Source organism: Eublepharis macularius, chromosome 12 (genome assembly GCF_028583425.1).
Source record: "Eublepharis macularius isolate TG4126 chromosome 12, MPM_Emac_v1.0, whole genome shotgun sequence".
Classification (NCBI taxonomy): Eukaryota; Metazoa; Chordata; class Lepidosauria; order Squamata; family Eublepharidae; genus Eublepharis; species Eublepharis macularius.
The window spans coordinates 32,854,081-32,871,452 of NC_072801.1; the positions used below are offsets into that span (position 1 = coordinate 32,854,081).

Below are 17,372 nucleotides of genomic sequence, written 5' to 3' on the forward strand. Positions count from 1 at the left end.
CAGATGTCTTTGAAAGAGCTCAGTTCCCCTATAAGTTAATAGAGACAAGCAAATAGAAGGCATGTCTGTGAGGGTTGAACAAAGAAAGATTTTACTTTTTGGTCTGAAAGTATGGCAGCTGAACACTCAGAGGCTTTTTTCTCGCAATATACATCAGGTTAACTAAAATGTATTCATTTCATAGAATGTATTCAGATCTTCAACTGTCTTTTCTTTAATCAACGGCCTGAATTTCCAGGTCATGGAATGGGCTGAAATGGCCCTCTTTGAATTTTAGCAAACATTGGCAGGTGAATATGTGCGCAGCAGCGTAGCAGAGAATGCAAAACAAGAAGGCCGTCGGCAGCACTTGTCTGAGCGGAAGACCCAAAGTTCTTTCTTCCGTGGGTTGGAAGCCGACTGGCCCAGCCTCAACATTCAGAGTGTGCAACAGAAGTAAAGTGTGAATCTACAAGAATGTCCCAAAATGGCACTGGAGTTTTTTGGGCACATCACAAATATACACAGGAGGCTCCTCACCCAGAGGGAGGCCCTTTGATGTGTACAAACAACCCATGTGCAACAGAAATCACAGTCGGAGATGCAGGAAGCTGGCGATTGCTGGGCGATGGTGGCAGTTCGAGGTGAGCGCAGCGCAAAGTGGGCTCCCTGTGTCATTGTGCTCTTCTTGGCAGGGCAGCCTTCTCTCCTCCTCTTCCTCACTGCTCTGCCGTGGGGCTTTTAGGAGCCTTGGTCTTTGCTACTGTGCGAATGTTAAAAAATGGTTCAAGTTGCCCATCGCACCAAGACCTGCCATTAGCTTGTGCACATTCGCTCATACCACCCTCATATACAAAACAAACACACCTCAACATCCACTCTCCTTCTGTCTTGCACACACACACACGCACATTAGTAGTGCTTCAGCGGGCAAAGTGCCCTTAAACCCTTGCCCCAAATAACTTCACAACACACTCAAACAAGGCCCAGGTATAAAAATCACCCAGCCTGACTGTTCTGTGTAATCCAAAAGCTTGCCTGCTCCTAACATGAACAGACTTTGGTCCCATTTTAAAAAAACTTACCTGTGTTGTATCTCAGTTTGCCTACAGCCAGTGGGGTCCCAAGGAAACTACAACCCTCTGTCTCAGTTTACTGTTATGGCCTTACGGGTGAGAAGGGCAGGAGTTGTAGCAAAGGGTTGGGACAGGCCCTGGGGTAGATTTGGTCCATTAATATTGGCTTTTACTCTGCAGAGCTTTTTAGTCAGTGAAGCTGTAGAAGGGGATGGAGAAAGGAAGGTGTAGGCCAGTAGAGGGGTGAACACAGAGTGAATGAAATGCTTTTGTCTGGAAACATTTTGGAGACCCCCCCCACCTCACCTGTCATCAACTTCTGGGATCTGAGCAAACTGTGCAGAGGACTTTGGTTTTGCAAAGGGTAGCTGTCCCCTCCCCACAAGTGCAGTTCTCTCTTCCTCTCCCAGCCAAGAGATGTAGTAAACTTAGGCATGTCTTCTGCTGGCAGTCCAGGTTCCACCCTTGAGATGAGTACAGGGGCTAACTGGTGGCTCCTGCATCTGGCAGAGGGCCCAGCTGGGGCTGCCCAGGTGTGCTCCCAGGCAGTTTTCCAGGCACAGTCTTTGTAAGGTGAAGAGTGCAATCCTGAACAGAGTTACACCTAAATCTTAGAAGGGTGTAGCTCTGCTTAGAAGACTGCCCTATAAACTAAATTCTGCTAAGTATTCTACACTGTAAGAAGTACTATTTAAAAACGTCCTCCCTGTACATAGCTTCAAGCCATTTAATCATGAATATTTTCAAGAGCCGAGATTTGGATCTTCTGACTGCCTCCACCCTACTGAAATCTGAAATGGTGCACTGGGGTGGGGGGTGGGCTGGGGGGAGAACAGGTGGGATGGTGAGGGTGTGAGGCAGGAGGCTGGGCTTTCTCCCGTCTCAGGGTCTGGCCTCTCTCAAGCTAGAAGTCTATTTCCTGCTCTTCCCAATGGGAGATGTTGAGCAACCTTGCCAGAAGAAATGTTTGCAGAATCTTAAGGCCCTCTTTTCTTCCCTTCAGGTTGTAACTTTCACCCAGAAGAACATTTTACCTCCATAAAAATTAAGATAAACTGTGGCTTCTTCCACACGGCGAGGACTCTTCATTTTCGTTTCGTCACCCACCGTGAGCGCAGGCACATGCACCCTGGCACAGGAGTTTTCTGCACACTTTCCTCTGTCAGCCACCGTTTCCCCTAATTCCTTACCACAGCTCCAGAGGACTTTTAAAAGGGCTTTAAACATGCTAAAAACTAAAGTGTTTGAGTGCTATAGCACTGAATCAATTACCCTTTTATTGGGGGAAAAGGCCCTCTAAAGCCCTCTGGTGGTGCAGCAGGGAAAATGACACCAATATGGGCGGGGCATTTGCAAGGCAAAAGATGCTCACCCTTCCATGACCTGGGCCGTTTCCAGACGGCTTACCTGCCCCCGCAACATCGCGCCATGTTGCGGGGAAAACGCGAAATATCGCGTTTTCTCACGTGAATTTTGTGCGATGTCACGCAAAACTCGTGCGAGAAAACGCAATATTTCGCGTTTTCCCCGCAACATGGCGCGACGTTCCGGGGGCAGGTAAGCTGTCTGGAAACGGCCCTGCTAATGGCTTGGTTTATGCTCTTTACAAAAAGATCAGGTTTGGGGAAAGTGTGCTGAGGATGAAGAAAGGACGATTGGCACATAACCAGAACCGTCCTGACATCATGTGGATGTTCCCAACAAATGGCACTGCAGTTTGGAAGACAACCTCTCCTTGTGGAAGCCACCAGAGATGTATTTAAAATGTGCTAGACAGGCACAGCGGCAAACACTAGGCCACGGTTTCCCAAATCTCTGCAGGCTGGGGCCCTTTTCCGAATTAAAATGGAATGTTTGCTTCTCACTTACATCAGAAAAGATTTACTTTTAATCTCTGTTAAGGTAAAAAACTTCCACCTGCAAGGAAGCTTTTCTCAAGTGTTTCTTTGTAAAACACTCATATGAGCATATATGCCTAGAGACACAACAGGCCACCTCCTCTAAGGACATACACATCTGATGCATCTCTGCATCTGGAATGATTGAATTATTTCATCATGTCTGATGCAGAGATGGGGCACAGTGAACTTCCACCAGTGAGGAGTAACTGGAAGGAAGGAAGCCAGGCCATACTTTCAAGATTTCCTTGGTTCTATCCTGCCACATGGTTTAAGGATTGCTTCTTTAGAGAGAAACGGGAGATTCTTTTTGCAGAGTCTGGCCATTGGGGTGTCTAGTCAATATTGTGCATTCTGCTGACTGGCAGATCTTCTCAAGCAGGCAGAACTGGCCCCAACTGCACAAGGAACAAGAGCACGCAATCCCACTGGATGGGGCCCGTCAGATTTCAGAGGCTCCCCCTGGAGAGGTGCAGCCCATTTTAGAGCAAATCTTGGGGACCAAGGCACCTGGCAACGTCCTGGGCTGGGGGTTGCCTGGGCAGAGGGTGTTCTCAGATCTGATCTCAGAGACCCGTTAACTAATCCCAGAACCTTCTAAATGAAAACATGTGCCCATCCATGGAACAACAGCTGCTCTCCTCTAAGAAGCCACTTTCCTCGGTTCTTCAAGGATACTCACCCGAATTCCTATACTGTCTGATTTAAAGAGAGAGAAATGTCTGCCACAACCTCTCTTGCAGAAATCACCTAATCCCCAAAGCAAGATTACTTAGTGGCAAACAAAAAGAACTCAGCACATGCTTAGAGAGAATCTCTGCTCCAAGCTCTTAATGCATGCAGAGAAAATTGTTTCTGGGAGAGATTGGGATGAGTCTCCCATAATCATGTGTGCCGGCGTGTGAATGCATGTGTGTGTGACAATCGACACTCATGCATGAGAAAATGTAGACAAGAGTGTATCTTTTAGTCTCTCTAGGATTAAGTGCAACTATTTTTTCAGCCTCTGATATGAAACTCTGCTAAATAAAAGGCACAGATTATATGGCAGACTATGGATTAAGAAATAATCAAGCATTAATTTTTTTTAAAAAAGCATTTGCTGCCACTTCCTAGAGATGATTTCTCATGAGTCTTTGGGCCTGGAATAAGCACAGCATCGGGGAAGCCAGGATGTGACTCTTGTCACTAAAATTTAGCTGTTTTGCCGACCAACGTCACTGAGCTACATTTATGTGTGAATGGAGTGTGAGTGGGTGAGTGGGGTATATCCTGAGGTGTTTCTCACAGTAGCCTGCAAATATGGGTCTTGATGAACACATAACTGTCATATGGAAGAAGAAACAATGTCTATCAAATAACATGTGGGAAACCTTGAGATGGGATTGGGAGTAGGGAGGAATAGGAATAGGTCATATTAAACTGCTTAAACCCACCTAGCTTTAAGGGCCACATTAGACAAGATGCAGGAGAACCGCCACTGGATCTCCCCAAGTGACTATATCTGTTTATAAAGAGGCTTCTGAACTCGATTGGGCAATGCGGAGGATTAGCTCACGGTATGCCATTTTTCCAAATCTGTGCCTCCCAGCTCTTATTTGCTCCATTGGTAAAAAAACATACAGATAGAATTCACCCATCTACCCCCACCCCACTCACAAATCATTTTAAGGGAAAATTGGAAGGTCTAATTATGGATCTCTGGCATCTTGTCTAAGGTGGCTCTTAACTGAGCCTATTTATGACATTTGTGGTTCCTATAGATGGCTACCCCACCCCCAAGTCAAGGTGAGGATGCTGGGCCTGTGAACAGCACAATGGGAACATTATAATCCTACAGGATTAGGAACTGTTGTGTGGAAGGCAACAAGATGGCCGAGGCACATGGTATTTCCACCATCCACGTGACTTTGCAAGCACTGCCTAGGAATTCGAATGAATTCATCATTTCCCAATAGTAGCAAGAGGCTATCAAAAGCCAAGGTGGCCCTGTGTGGAAGAGAAACCCCAGAAGGTAGCTTGGCCCAGCTGAGTCCACGTGCGCACGAGCGGCCCCTGATGCCCACTCTTCCAAGGGGAAGGAGCCAACATGTCTTCTAGCCACAGGAGTTGAGGAGACGAGCCTTCTATGCTCATGTGCCATGTGGCTTTTTTCATGATTCCGATGTGGTACTTTCCTTGGTGGCATTGGCAAAGTGAGGCACCATTGTAGTCCTCTGACAGTGGCTGTGATATCCTTATTCTGGTCTCTGTTCTCAAGAAAGATTATGAGGAGACGACACAGTGCAGTTGGGAAACTACCAAATAGCCTGTGGTGGTCCTCCATGAGGGGTCTGTTCCCACAAGGCAGTGCAGTGCCAGTTGCCCCTGTAAAGGAGGATGTCTCTACTGTGCATGTCCGTCCAGGAGGCAAAGGAAGACGTGGTGGCTAGTTGATTATTTGCTGACCAGGAAGAGGCAAGAGAGGCACGTTTACCTTCCTCCCCACCCCACGGCGAGAATACAGACCCAGCAGCACAAAGGTCAGGGTAAGGATTTGGGGCTAAGCCCCTCCCGACCTGAAACACAGAAGCAAGGGGGGCAGTTTAGTGGCAGGGCACAGTGAAGAACCAATGCAAGGTGGAAATGGATGGAATGACCCCCTAGCATGATTAAAAGAGCCAGAAGTATTCCTTCCCGGATTGGTCAATGCAATTCTGGAGCCATCTGTAGCAATTTGTTCTATAAAGTTACTGTTTTGTGGTGCATCTGCTCCTACCAGGGACTTGTAGGGTTCATTTGTTTGGCGGGATGAGGTGGTGGCAGTGACATTTGATGCATAATGGTGCAATGGCAGGCGAGGGGTTATTAAGTGCTCCACCCGACAGCCTAGAGCTCTAGTCATTCTCTCACAGATCACTGAAGTGTGGGACCACTTTGGGGTGCATTGTGCGCAAAGGGAAACATTGTTAATGTGCCACAGGGAGCTAAAGGAAACTGTTTTTAACTCAGATGTGCAGTCTGGCCCATATAAGACACATTTATATTACAGATGTGGGAGACATGAAAAGGGCATTAGGGTCATATTTTAAAATGCTCTCAGAGCTAAACCACGAGACGAATTACACAGAGGATGCTCAAGTGAAGGGAGATGCCATGTTAGCTGGGAAGCGCAGTTTGAATTTCAACTCCCTCTACAGAGCTGGCTAGATCGCCCTTCAGAGGGTTTGTTAATTTCCTCTTTGCCTCCCCAAAGGCTGCCTCCCCAACTGCCTCTGAGGAGCAATCTTTGCCACCTCTGTAGAGAAGTGAAATTAACAAACCCTCTGAGGAGCGATCTAACAGACTCTGTAGAGAGAGGTGATATTCAGACCTAGTCCCAAAGACAAAGATGGAAATAGAGAAGTGTCATCTTAGTTCTTTTGTTCATTCTAACTTTCCTTCAGAATCTTCCTGGCTGCAATTACCCTGAAATTTTGAGAACTTTTGGAGACCACATGGAAAGGGAAGGGTTTTCTTATCCTCTCATCCTCCTGCTGCTAAAATGCCGGCATTGGAGTAGATAGGGGGATGCCTGACACAGGTTGGACACTTGTCAGCTTCCCTCAAGTTTTGGTGGGAAATGTAGGCATCCTGGTCTTGCAGCTGTAATGGAAAGCCAATTTGTAAAACCAGGACGCCTACATTTCTCATCAAAACTTGAGGGAAGCTGACAAGTGTCCAACCTGTGTAAGGCGTCACTTGTAGCTTGGCTCTTAGACACCACCTTAAGCTGGGACTGAAGGGCTGAATTAATTTCATTTCTTTGTACTTGGAAGCCAGAGAGTGCTGTTTCTGGGACTTAAGACTTTTGCTGGTTTTTTGTCCCCTTACAGTGAATCAATTGACCTGCTGAAGGCTTTTTTTTTTGCCCAAGCCTGTCTAGAATCCTGCAGGACTTCCACTTTAAAAGGAGACCCCAAAAGCCAGTGAGGGCAGTGCAAGACCCAGCTGCTTTCATAATGTTGTGAATTGGCTGGTCTGCCTCAGAACTGCTTATATGGGGTTCAAGACTGAGCACTCCAGTGCTGCCTTCCCTGAGCCAAATTTAACTTGGAGTCTTAGTATACATCGTATATGAGAAAAATCCATCACCCAGATTCCATCAACGTGCACTTGCTCCAAAACACTGAGAAGTCAGGTCATCGTCATCAAATGCTGCATCTTCATTAAACAGAGCCACGTAATCCATCTATGCCTTCAAGTTGTGGTGGGCAACATGACAAAATGAATGCCATGTTCTGTGTTTCTTGCTTGCAAGGAGGGCCACACAGAGAGAGCCAGTCGAGTAGCTCTGGGTTGCTCATTCCCACACTAGAGAGGTACAGGAGCATGAGGCTGAATTGCATTTTGTTTGAAGAATTGCTGTTAGCAACCAAGGCTCTGCGAAGACTGCATCGGAGTGATGCTCAAAAACAGCAACATGGAACTGGACTTGATTTCACAGGTCAAAGCACTTCTCTGTTTCCAAGTTGGCCTGTAGGCTTAGCTCACTTCTGACCCCTACAGATGGAACAGCAGCTAGCTGGTGACTGTAGCACTGCCTGTCTCTTGCAGAATCACAGTGCTACCAAAATGTTGTGAAGTTACCACATAAAACAGGCTGCTAGAAAGTGCAGCAAGGAACAACACAGCCGACCTCCCCAGTACATGTGGTATGGAAATAGGGAGAAAAACTATCTTCCTTATAGTTCCTTATACTATACCTAATCGTTTATTGAATTAATTTCATCCTTTGTTCCTGCTAATAGCAGAGATAAGCAACTATTCCAAAATTCCCTACTTCTAGAAATTAACCATTGCAATTTGATAGATGCCAATATCTATTTACTAACAATTTGTATAGGTTTGCTACTGCTGATGCATATTAAACAGAATTTTTTAAAAGCCTCCCGAAGAAAAAAATTACCAGGTCAAATTTGTGTGCAAAAATTCACGTTTTCTCATTTTTTCTTACTTTTTGCAATGTCCCCAGTTAGGAATGTCCTTCTGGTTAGGGAAGCAAGATACAAAATTCCAGATTCAAGTTACCCTTTTTGTTGCTGGTCTTCCTTCACACAAATTGAAAGTTGATTCTTTCTTTACCATTGAGCTCTATTTCAGTAGGGGAAAAAATTAGATTTCTGTGGCTTAGTTGCTTTCCTCTTGAAGTTTATCCCTGTGACCAGATCCAGATTTGGAAGTACCCTTCCAATCCTGAATTTTTACAAGTTAGCTTACTTTCATTTAACCCTCACTTTGTACCTGTTCACTATAGATCCTTCACTGACGCAAAAAAAAGCTCTCCTGCTTGGGAACTGGACCTCACCCCTTGGCATATGAAATTCAAACTTTTCAAAACTTTACTGATTTATTGTACAGCAAGACAGCAGTGCACAATTATGCTACATAAGTGTGAAAATGGGGATCGTTGGGGAAATTATGTGTTGCAAAATCCCTGCAAACATTATTTTTAAAAAGTGATCGGTCATAGTCCAATTTTCAGTCTTATCATTTACCCAAAGTGGGGGAGGTAATTCCTTTTAAAGACCGAATGGGGTGTACAAAAGCCTTGCAAGCATGGGTAGGGGAGTAGGTAGTAGGGGGAACGTATTTCTTTCATATACATTAATGATTTGCCAAAGAACATACGCCTACAAGTCACCACAGCCCTTTTAAGTGTTTTTTCAGGCACTTCACTGTGGTGAAGCTCTCCAAAAAGAAATGCAGGTGCTGAAGAATTCCTGGAAAACTTTGCCTCTGAAGCCCTGTTCACAAGTTACAATGAATGCAAGTATAATCCATGATTTTTCATTTATGTGCAACAAGTGATTCTTGTGTTGTATTCTACCCCACATATACCTGGAATGTGTGATTGAAATGGCACATTTATCCAAGTACAGGTGCCTGGTTTCATTTGTAAAGTAAACACTCAGCGCTTTCTTTCTTACAAACAAGTGTACACATACATAGACAAGATGTGTTTACTGTAACATGAGAACGGGGCTTGAACTGGAATTCCTGTCCCTTAATCCAACATATGTGAGTAGTGCTTGTTATGGAGGAAATGCCCCCTGCACATGCCCAAAGGCATCTCCTACTGTTTTACATATTTAAGACCGAGTTTAACATGTCAATTATAACCTGGAAAAGGGGATGGTTTGTCAGGAACTTTTCCCTGGTATATGCTACCACAGCTTTACCATGTTGAAGGCAAAGAGCACTTAAGTACACTTAATACTTTTTTTCCACCTTAAAAAAAACAACTTTCATTGGGTCCTCCACTAGGAAGAGACAATCCCCCCTCCCCGCAAGACCCTGGCTCTTTTAAACTCCCAAGAAGCAGAGAAGCCATGTAGATGGAAAGGGTGTCATGTATGTAGCCAGCTTGCAAAAATAACACTTAATGCACAGAGAGCAGCAGGTAAGCTTGGCAGCAATGTGGAAGGGTGGGATGGAGATCTAGCACACAGCAGGGAGAAGCCTGTCTCATTTTCCAGTGATCTTAGGGTTCAAAACGGGGAAGCTGATAATAATGCCTTTAAGACAGTACTGGAGAAAATCATGCCAATTCTAGAGAAGCTCCAAAGGGTTTCTCTCAGCCCTTTGCCTGCTTCTCTCAGTGGCATATCAATAAGGTTCTAAGTTGCCTCGCAGGGAATGTGCATGGTAGCAACCACCAGCTCTTGTTTAACACAAATATGCCTGCCAGGCCTCATTCTCACAAAGTGCCAACTGCCAGGGGGAGCTGAAGGCACTAATGATTCAGCGCTCCTCTTCCAGAACAGTTTTCCCCCCTCCCCAAATCTTTCCAAATGTAGGAAGAATTTTTAAAATCCTGGGTAGGATAGCAGTAGGACTCCTCCCCTTGAAAATTTTCACTCAAAAGTTGTTCTTCCTACTGGTTTCTGCTTTAAAGATCTTTGTGCAGCTGAGCTATACAGGTTGATGAAAAACAGAAAAGTGGCCTGGATTGAAAAGGGGAATCAGTCCTGTTGCCTTTGGATATGCTCTGGGTAAACATGGGAGAGGGATCTGAAATTGTGGGGTGGGTGGGTGGGTGGTTGTGACTGAGCATCACATGAGTTCAGCCTTAATTCAAGGAAAAAGTTCTGTGGAGGAAAGCCACACAAACCCTCCCCTGGGCAGCACTGTGCCAAGAGAGGAAGAATAAGCATGCCAGGACAGGGGCAGAGGACAAGGTTGGCAAGTGAACACAAAAGTGTCTCTGTTTTGTCAGTGAGTATTCAGTGGTAGCGAGGCTGGGCCTGGGAGATGAGGGCTTAAAGCCCAGCTACTGATGGGTTTGCCTAGAACAAGTCACACTGTCTTGATTTCAATAAAGGAGAAATAAATGCTCTGCCTTGCAGCATTGCTGAGAGACTTGACTACAACTAAGGTTTGGAAATATTTATTAAGAAAGGAAGAGGATGGGGGTAGTAAGCTCAAATAGAGTTGGGTAAAGTATCGTTCACTGGCCTTGGAAACACAATGAGTGATTTACATGCAGCTTTGAGGAGGGTTATGTGAATGTGCCAGTCAGTCTGTAGTAAAAGCTGACATTTGCCATGTTAGAATGACAGACACCCTTTTCACATGACATTTCAGGAGACCGGAATGCTTTTATGAGAGCAAAAAGAAGCAATAGGTGAAAACTCAGCCAACCTGAGCGGGTAGATGGCTCAATCACTGTGTGATAAAAGCCCTTCCCATCATTTGCTCCTGGCCCCAAACACACAGACACACATACTAATCAGGAAAATGAGGAGCAGCAGCAGCAACTGGCATGGATGGGTGCGTGGAACCAAGCGATGGCCCAAGGAGATCCTTCTGGGTGAGGGGGCCTCCTTGGGAGCAGGATCTGGCCCAGCCACCCAAAGGATCTGTGCAAGCGATGAGCACAGGATGAAGTCGATGAAGAGGATGAGATGGAGGTGGTGGGGTGCTATACCCCCTGCTGAGCTGGATCGTACCTTCCTCTGCGAATGTTCCTTTGCAAGCCGAGGAGAGAAGGAAAGAAAGGGGGAGGATGTTAGCAGGTAACTCCAGGTGGGCACATCGTGGTCAACAGCCTCCAGTCTTGGTGCCACATGCCGTGATCGGCAATGCAAACCGCAGCCATGCATGCAACATCTCCTTACCATCCAGGGCAGCTTTTGTGCAGAGGTCCAGGCACTGCTGTTCTCAGGCAGTGTCAGTAGATCACACAGTTCCTGCCAGGACTTAAAAGGGGGGGGGGGGCTGGAAATGCCAAAACATCTTCATTTGAGCCTCTCCCGCTGCGCAGTCTCCATGAGGCAGGGGCCCAGCCTATATATGACCTAAGGTTTTACTGGGAACATTCAATCTGAGCTTTCAGTTTTTAAAAGAAGTTTCTAGTGCTCTCATTGACTTTTGAACAATTATACAAGAGGTCTAAACATTCAGAAGCTAAAGTGCACCCGGCAGAAATTCCCCAAAGATTCAGAAGAAAGGATTTTCCACACAGCAAAAGCCCCATGTTTTCCTTGTGCCACACCTACAGTTCTTGGGCCTCTGCCACGTTAGACAACATATACACAATGATGGTGGTGGGGATAGCAGTTCATTTTAGTTGTTTTTTTTAAAGATGAATTATTATTATGATTACAGGCATTCTTCATTGTATTATTTTGTTTCAATGAGATCCCTATTTTTGCCTGTAATGTTTCCCCTGCATCCAGATGGGATGCAATTCCAAGAGATTTTACCCCCTCCTACACACACACACACACACACACTTAAGAGATCTTCTGTGCCTCATTCAAGCAAACAGGAGAAAGACTTCTCCTTTTATAGAGAATTAAAATTCTTGCCTACAGAGCATGCAGAGGCAAGCATCTGGCAAGTCAAGAAAGTAGACAGGCTCAAACCACGGCTCCTAAGGAAGGGGTCCCGTTCTTGGAGCCCATCCATTCCCATCGAAAGCAGTGTGTGTGTGCGTGCGCGCGTGCGTTCTGAAACAGACGCAGAGCCCCTGGGCAAGGGGAACCAAACTCTATCCTCTTCCACTCCATACTTTGGTGTGTTCCAGGGAATATAGCATTTTTCTCCCAGCCAGGTTCTAATATCAGCATTGAGCACGGCTGGGAGAAGAATTTGAAAAAAAAGTGCACTGAAAATACAATGTGGGATTTCATTGAGCTCCCTTCACCCACATGCTCCATTAAAAAAAACTGGGGTCCATTTTTAACAGCCCCCTCCACTAATTCCCCTTTCTTTTCATGCAAACAGGAGATTGCTTGCCTTGTTTCCCTACCAGGCTAATATCGGTAAAACCAGCAGGGATGGGAGGACCTACGATTTTGCTCAAAGAAATTTAATCTCTTGACATTTCTTCCTACCCAATGGCTGCTTTCGAGGTCCTTAAAGACATGGAGAGCTCTCAGATTGGTTCTTGTCCCTGGCACCTCACCTAGGTCGGTTCCTCTGTCTTTCTGTGTGCTACCAATTGCAATGCATGCACATTCAGATGGCAAGGCAAGCACTGCCTCTCATAGGGTGATGAGCAAGAGTACTACAACCTCCACCCACCCACCCTGTCTGCAGCACTACTTGCGGGCATGCCTGTATTCTCAAGCAAAACATCTGCCCTTGTGGCGAGTAGACACAGGAAGAACAAGCAATATAAGAGGCCCTTTGCTGGCATACAACTATGTCAAAGCCAGCACACACACACACCCCATCTCATAGTGATGGGAATAAGCAACACTTTGGAAGACCACTCTATGAATACACAACTTGGGTGTTAACTTTGTTACCTGCCCCATATCCGGTCCCTCCTCACTCTTGCCCATTTTCTCTGGCCTTCTTGATCTCTAAGCCAGGCACCAGCTATATTCAAATATTACCAACTGTCATTATCTTCTCAATTTGGGCAAGTTATAATGACGTTAAAGAACAGGGTGTGTTTGGTTTGGGCTGACTGGATCCTGACCAACTGCACGTCTCTACCTCTTGCTCCCCTGTGCCACCTTCACCTCCCCACCCCAGTTCTAGCTGACTTCCCCCAAGAGAGGACGTAAATTAATTGGCCAAGGACGGGGGGGATCCACATGTCATAACCATGGCTTCCCTCAATGCACATTTTGATAAAATGAAGGAATTTGCAGTTGTTGATCATCCCCTCAAGCAACTGAACTGGGGCTAATAGAAGAGGGGAAAAGTGGGAGTGAGATCTGAAGATGTCTATAATTCCAGCAAAGAAGGCTGCAGCCCCCCACAAATGCCACCCCCTAACCCTTCTAGAAACATCAAGGCCTACAGCACCCGCCAGCCACCTCCATTCCCCAAAAGGCCAGAGCAGCAGCGCAGCAGCAGGAGGTGACAGGGCCCTGCTTTCAAGTGCATGGATGTAGACAGGGGCATGTAATCCTGCTCACAAACCCTGGACGAGAGGGTGTCTTGGAGGACAGGGTCTGAGCGGGGCAGGCTGTACTCTGTGTGCGCCAGATCTAAGGGTCTACCGTTCTTGCCTTTGGTATTTGCTGTGTGCCTTGGAGAATCCACCTACTACAGATTTCAGGTTTCCCTTGTTTCCCGCTTAGCTTCCATGCCAGCATCTCTCACCCCTACTGTGGAGCCAATCAGGATAAGATTCATGCATCTGTCATCATATCACATGGTCCCTTGCCATCCATGCAAGAATCAGTCCATGCAGAACATCACAAACAAGTGGTATGGCATGGGTTAGAGGGAACTCCGGTGCCACCTGTGACTGGGTGACGGCCACCTGCCTCCAGGTAGCCCTCTCTCAACAAGAGGCACTGCGTTGCCTGTAGCTGAGGCCACAAGGACCTCTCTAGGGACAGCCACAAGACGTTGTGTCTCCCTCTCCCTGTAAAGTGCAGCCAGGACAGCCCCATTCATTAAGGGAAAAGGGACGTTGAAAGATACTCCAGTTCAAAGCCAAAGAGCAGTCTGAAGTCTGGCATGCAGGGCGTGGAGTTTAACTGGATGCTCACAGCCAGCAGAAGAGCTTCTTAGAACAAGCTTGATAAGAGCTTTGAAACCACCATCACTAAATGTCAGTCATCGACAAACCCCACCTTTTGGGGTGTGGGTGGAGAGAACTCTACCCATACACCAAAACTGCCCTGCAAGTGGAAGCGTCTCCCAGCAGGCAGTTCTTGGTGAGGCTCCTGGTTTCCTGCCCTACCTCTCACTCCCCATGGGGTGCTGTTTATACAGCTGGCAAAGTCACCACTTGGTCATGTTGACACATCATTCACTAGGATCCTTCAGTACTGCTACTGCATCGAGGGAAGCAGAATCGTAAATGGGGTTCCACAGGGCACTTAATTCCAGGAAATATTCCGAGCAGAATCCTGCAATGCCTGTTCCCCACTGGAAAGGCAGGGAAAGCTGTACTCCTGGCCCTTCTAGGAACACGAGGAAGCCTGCTTGCTTGCCTGACCACTCCCCCCTTCCCCTTTCAATGCTACATGTTGACTGCTGGAGGAAGGACTTCCCTGGGCATTGTTTTCATGTTCCCCCTCCCCGGCATCCCTCATCACACTTGATTTGTAGCATTTTCAAAAAAACTTAAAATGTAATTGCAGCACCTGTCTGTCCAGTGTGAACTACCAGATCGCCTTTAAGGCTTCCTGACAGTACTGTCCGTTTAAAGTTCCATTTTTCCGAACAGGGTCTCCTGCGGGTGCCACCCTGAACATTGGTGAAATCGACAGTAGCCCGTACACGAGCTTTCTTTACGGTGGCCCCCACTCTATGGAATGGCCTGCCTGAGGAGGTCAGGAAAGCCCCCACTTGCCTGGCTTTCCACAAATGATGCAAAACTGAATTATTCAAAAAGGCTTTTTACTTAAGATGGGAGGGCTGTATTGTAGGGAGGGGATCTAAGATGATCTGCTAATGAGTTAGGAACCATAGACATCATCACTATGTTGTATTGGATTCCTACTAATGCAATGTCTTTGTGAACGTGTATCTTATAGCATTGTTTATGGAAATGTTCCTGATATTGACCGTACTAATCTCACACTGTGTAATCTGCCTTGAGCTTCAGTGAGAAAGGCGGACTATAAATGACATAAATAAAAATAAATAATAATAAATAAGTGACTTCTGCTTCTCAGCTTACTTAATTGCTTCCTGAGAACTCAAGTGGCATTTCTGAATTGGCTTGTAATTAGTCCATTCCGGTTTCCACCCAGGGAGACTTCAATTACTGTCCATAGTCAAAGCAATTTCTCATTCCTTTCCCCACTTTTTATTTATTATGATTTCAATTACGAAAAAGAAAAGGAAAAAATTAACAGGCAGTTGCTTTGGCAAGAATCTCTAAAGCTGCCCACTCCAAGGGACTAATTACATGCCAGTTGAGGAATGCTACAGATGTGCAAGTTAAAAGGAAACAGCTTCTTAAGAAGCTGAGAAACAGAAGAAGTTTCTGTTTAAAAGAAAAAGCAAAGAGGAAATTAAAAGGGACAGTTACAGGGAGAAGTGGAACTTTAGCTGAACAAGCTTTAGTTCAGAGTAAATATACAGTTGGATATTGCCTATGGGGACAGTCACTGCCAGATTTTTATGGGAAGAAAGTGTCATTAAATGTCATATGGAATCACTGTTTTCATTCTGCTTCCAGCTGATTGTAGAAAAGGAACAACTAAGCCATGCTGCTGTAAATTCTGGCTCTTGCTAGAAGGCATTGCCTTCTGTCTATATAAATACACATCAAACAAAATGCCTGAAATAAACTTGACAATTGGCTTTTAGAAGGCCTGTATTGGAACCTCAATGGGATGGCCACACCTGGTACAGGTGAGGGGGGAGTGAAGTTATAAAATATCTATATAAGCTGGCCTCCCCAAAAGCTTGGTGTCACTTTTACTTTCCCCAAGCCCACAGCCCAGGCTTGTCCCCTGTCTATGTGGCAGCCATCCCTTACGTGCCTACAGGTGGATACATACAACCAATCAGTGCCCCATTTCCTTGATGATAAAAGGTATTGCTGAGAAGCATTCCCTTTCCTACCACCCTCTGATTTCTGCTTCCTGCACAGGCTGTGAAGAACTAGGCCTTGCGTGGAAAACATCTTAGCCAAGCTTTCAATCAACCCCCAGCTTCCCATTTTCTGCAGAGAAGGAAAAGCGAGGCAATCCCCATGCCTCCAACAAGACCAATCCCCCTGCCTTCAATCCAGACACGTGGCCCGATCATGTCAAGTAGGGATTTCCCAAACCTTCCGCAGGGAAGAGGCAGCATAACTTGGTGAGTGTCCTCCTGCAGGACAACTCCAACCGCTGCATGCAAGCCATGGTTGTGTGAATCCACCCTGAGAGAAACTGCAAAAGCTGGTGTTTGGGGTCAGTGGGCCACATCGGGGCTTGGTCCACTCCTCCCCAGAACCGAGGAGCTGAAGGGGCCCCCTGCAAAGAGCGCCTGGAGCAGAGCATGCGAGAGACAGCCCCCCCAGGCAACACAGCGCAAGGGCACATCAGTCCAGGAGGCACATCATGTGCATGTCGACGCTGCTTACTTAAAGCCCCATCCAGTGCCACCGAGGACAATGGCAGCAACCAGGATGGCTCCCGCAATAGAGCCGATAATTATGTTGGTTCCACTGGGACCTGTGGAGGAAAAGAGTGCAGAAAATGTCAAGGGTGGTCTGGGAATGGATGGGGGAGGTTGATTGACAATATGATGGGTGGCATCTTCACTCAGAGCAGCCTAAGTGAGGGAGAGAGATTGAATTAAATCTATGCTGGGGGTTGAGGAACTCATCCTGAGTTTTAAAAAAGCTGGATCTGGAATTTTCTTGAACAGGAACCTCACTGTGCTCAAAGCAGAGCTGGATGAGCTGATGAAATCGATCTTGTATATAAGGGTCCCTCAATTCTAAAATATAATAGATGCCAAATTTTAGAAGAGCATTTTATTGGCCGTTTCCACATGGCTTACCGCTGCTCGTAACAACCCGGAAGATTGCGTTTTCTCGCACGAGATTTGCACGATGTCACATGACATCGCGCAAATCTCACGCAAGAAAATGCAATCTTCCGTGTTTTTTGCGCGATCTTCCAGGTTGTTATGAGCAGCGGTAAGCCGTGTGGAAATGACCATTATCTCCAGGTTTTTATAGCTTCCATGTTGGCTGCTTCTTCCAGCTATATCAAAGGTACAACCTTACACCCACTCAACCTGACACCATCTTTAGGCAAACCTGCTGGGATGTTTACAAGAGGCTGTAAGGTCAGGGCCTGAAACTAGGGATGCTGTGACTTTCACCACAAACACATTCAACAGTTGAACTTATTGCATTCAAAGGCATCAGTCAAACAGAAATCGATTGCACATTCTGTTCAGTTGGTGCCAAAAAGCCTTCTTGTCAATCAGTTTGTATCAGGGTTTCACCAAATTGAGCATGTGTGAAGACGCTGCT

At 46.3% G+C, this 17,372-nt stretch overlaps 1 protein-coding gene across 2 annotated transcripts in view; it reads right to left on the reverse strand.

The window, feature by feature from the left end:
- Nucleotides 1-10,121: 10,121 nt before the first annotated feature.
- The window catches only part of ADAM11 (ADAM metallopeptidase domain 11), a 69,365-nt gene continuing 62,114 nt past the window's right edge, over nucleotides 10,122-17,372 (reverse strand). For both annotated transcript variants that reach the window (XM_054993007.1, XM_054993006.1), the window contains exons 25-26: nucleotides 16,470-16,560; nucleotides 10,122-10,941 (exon numbers count right to left, since the gene is read on the reverse strand). In XM_054993007.1, coding sequence (XP_054848982.1) covers nucleotides 10,896-10,941; nucleotides 16,470-16,560 — 137 coding nt within the window. In that variant the 3' untranslated portion in view covers nucleotides 10,122-10,895. The remainder of the gene's footprint in view (nucleotides 10,942-16,469; nucleotides 16,561-17,372) is intronic.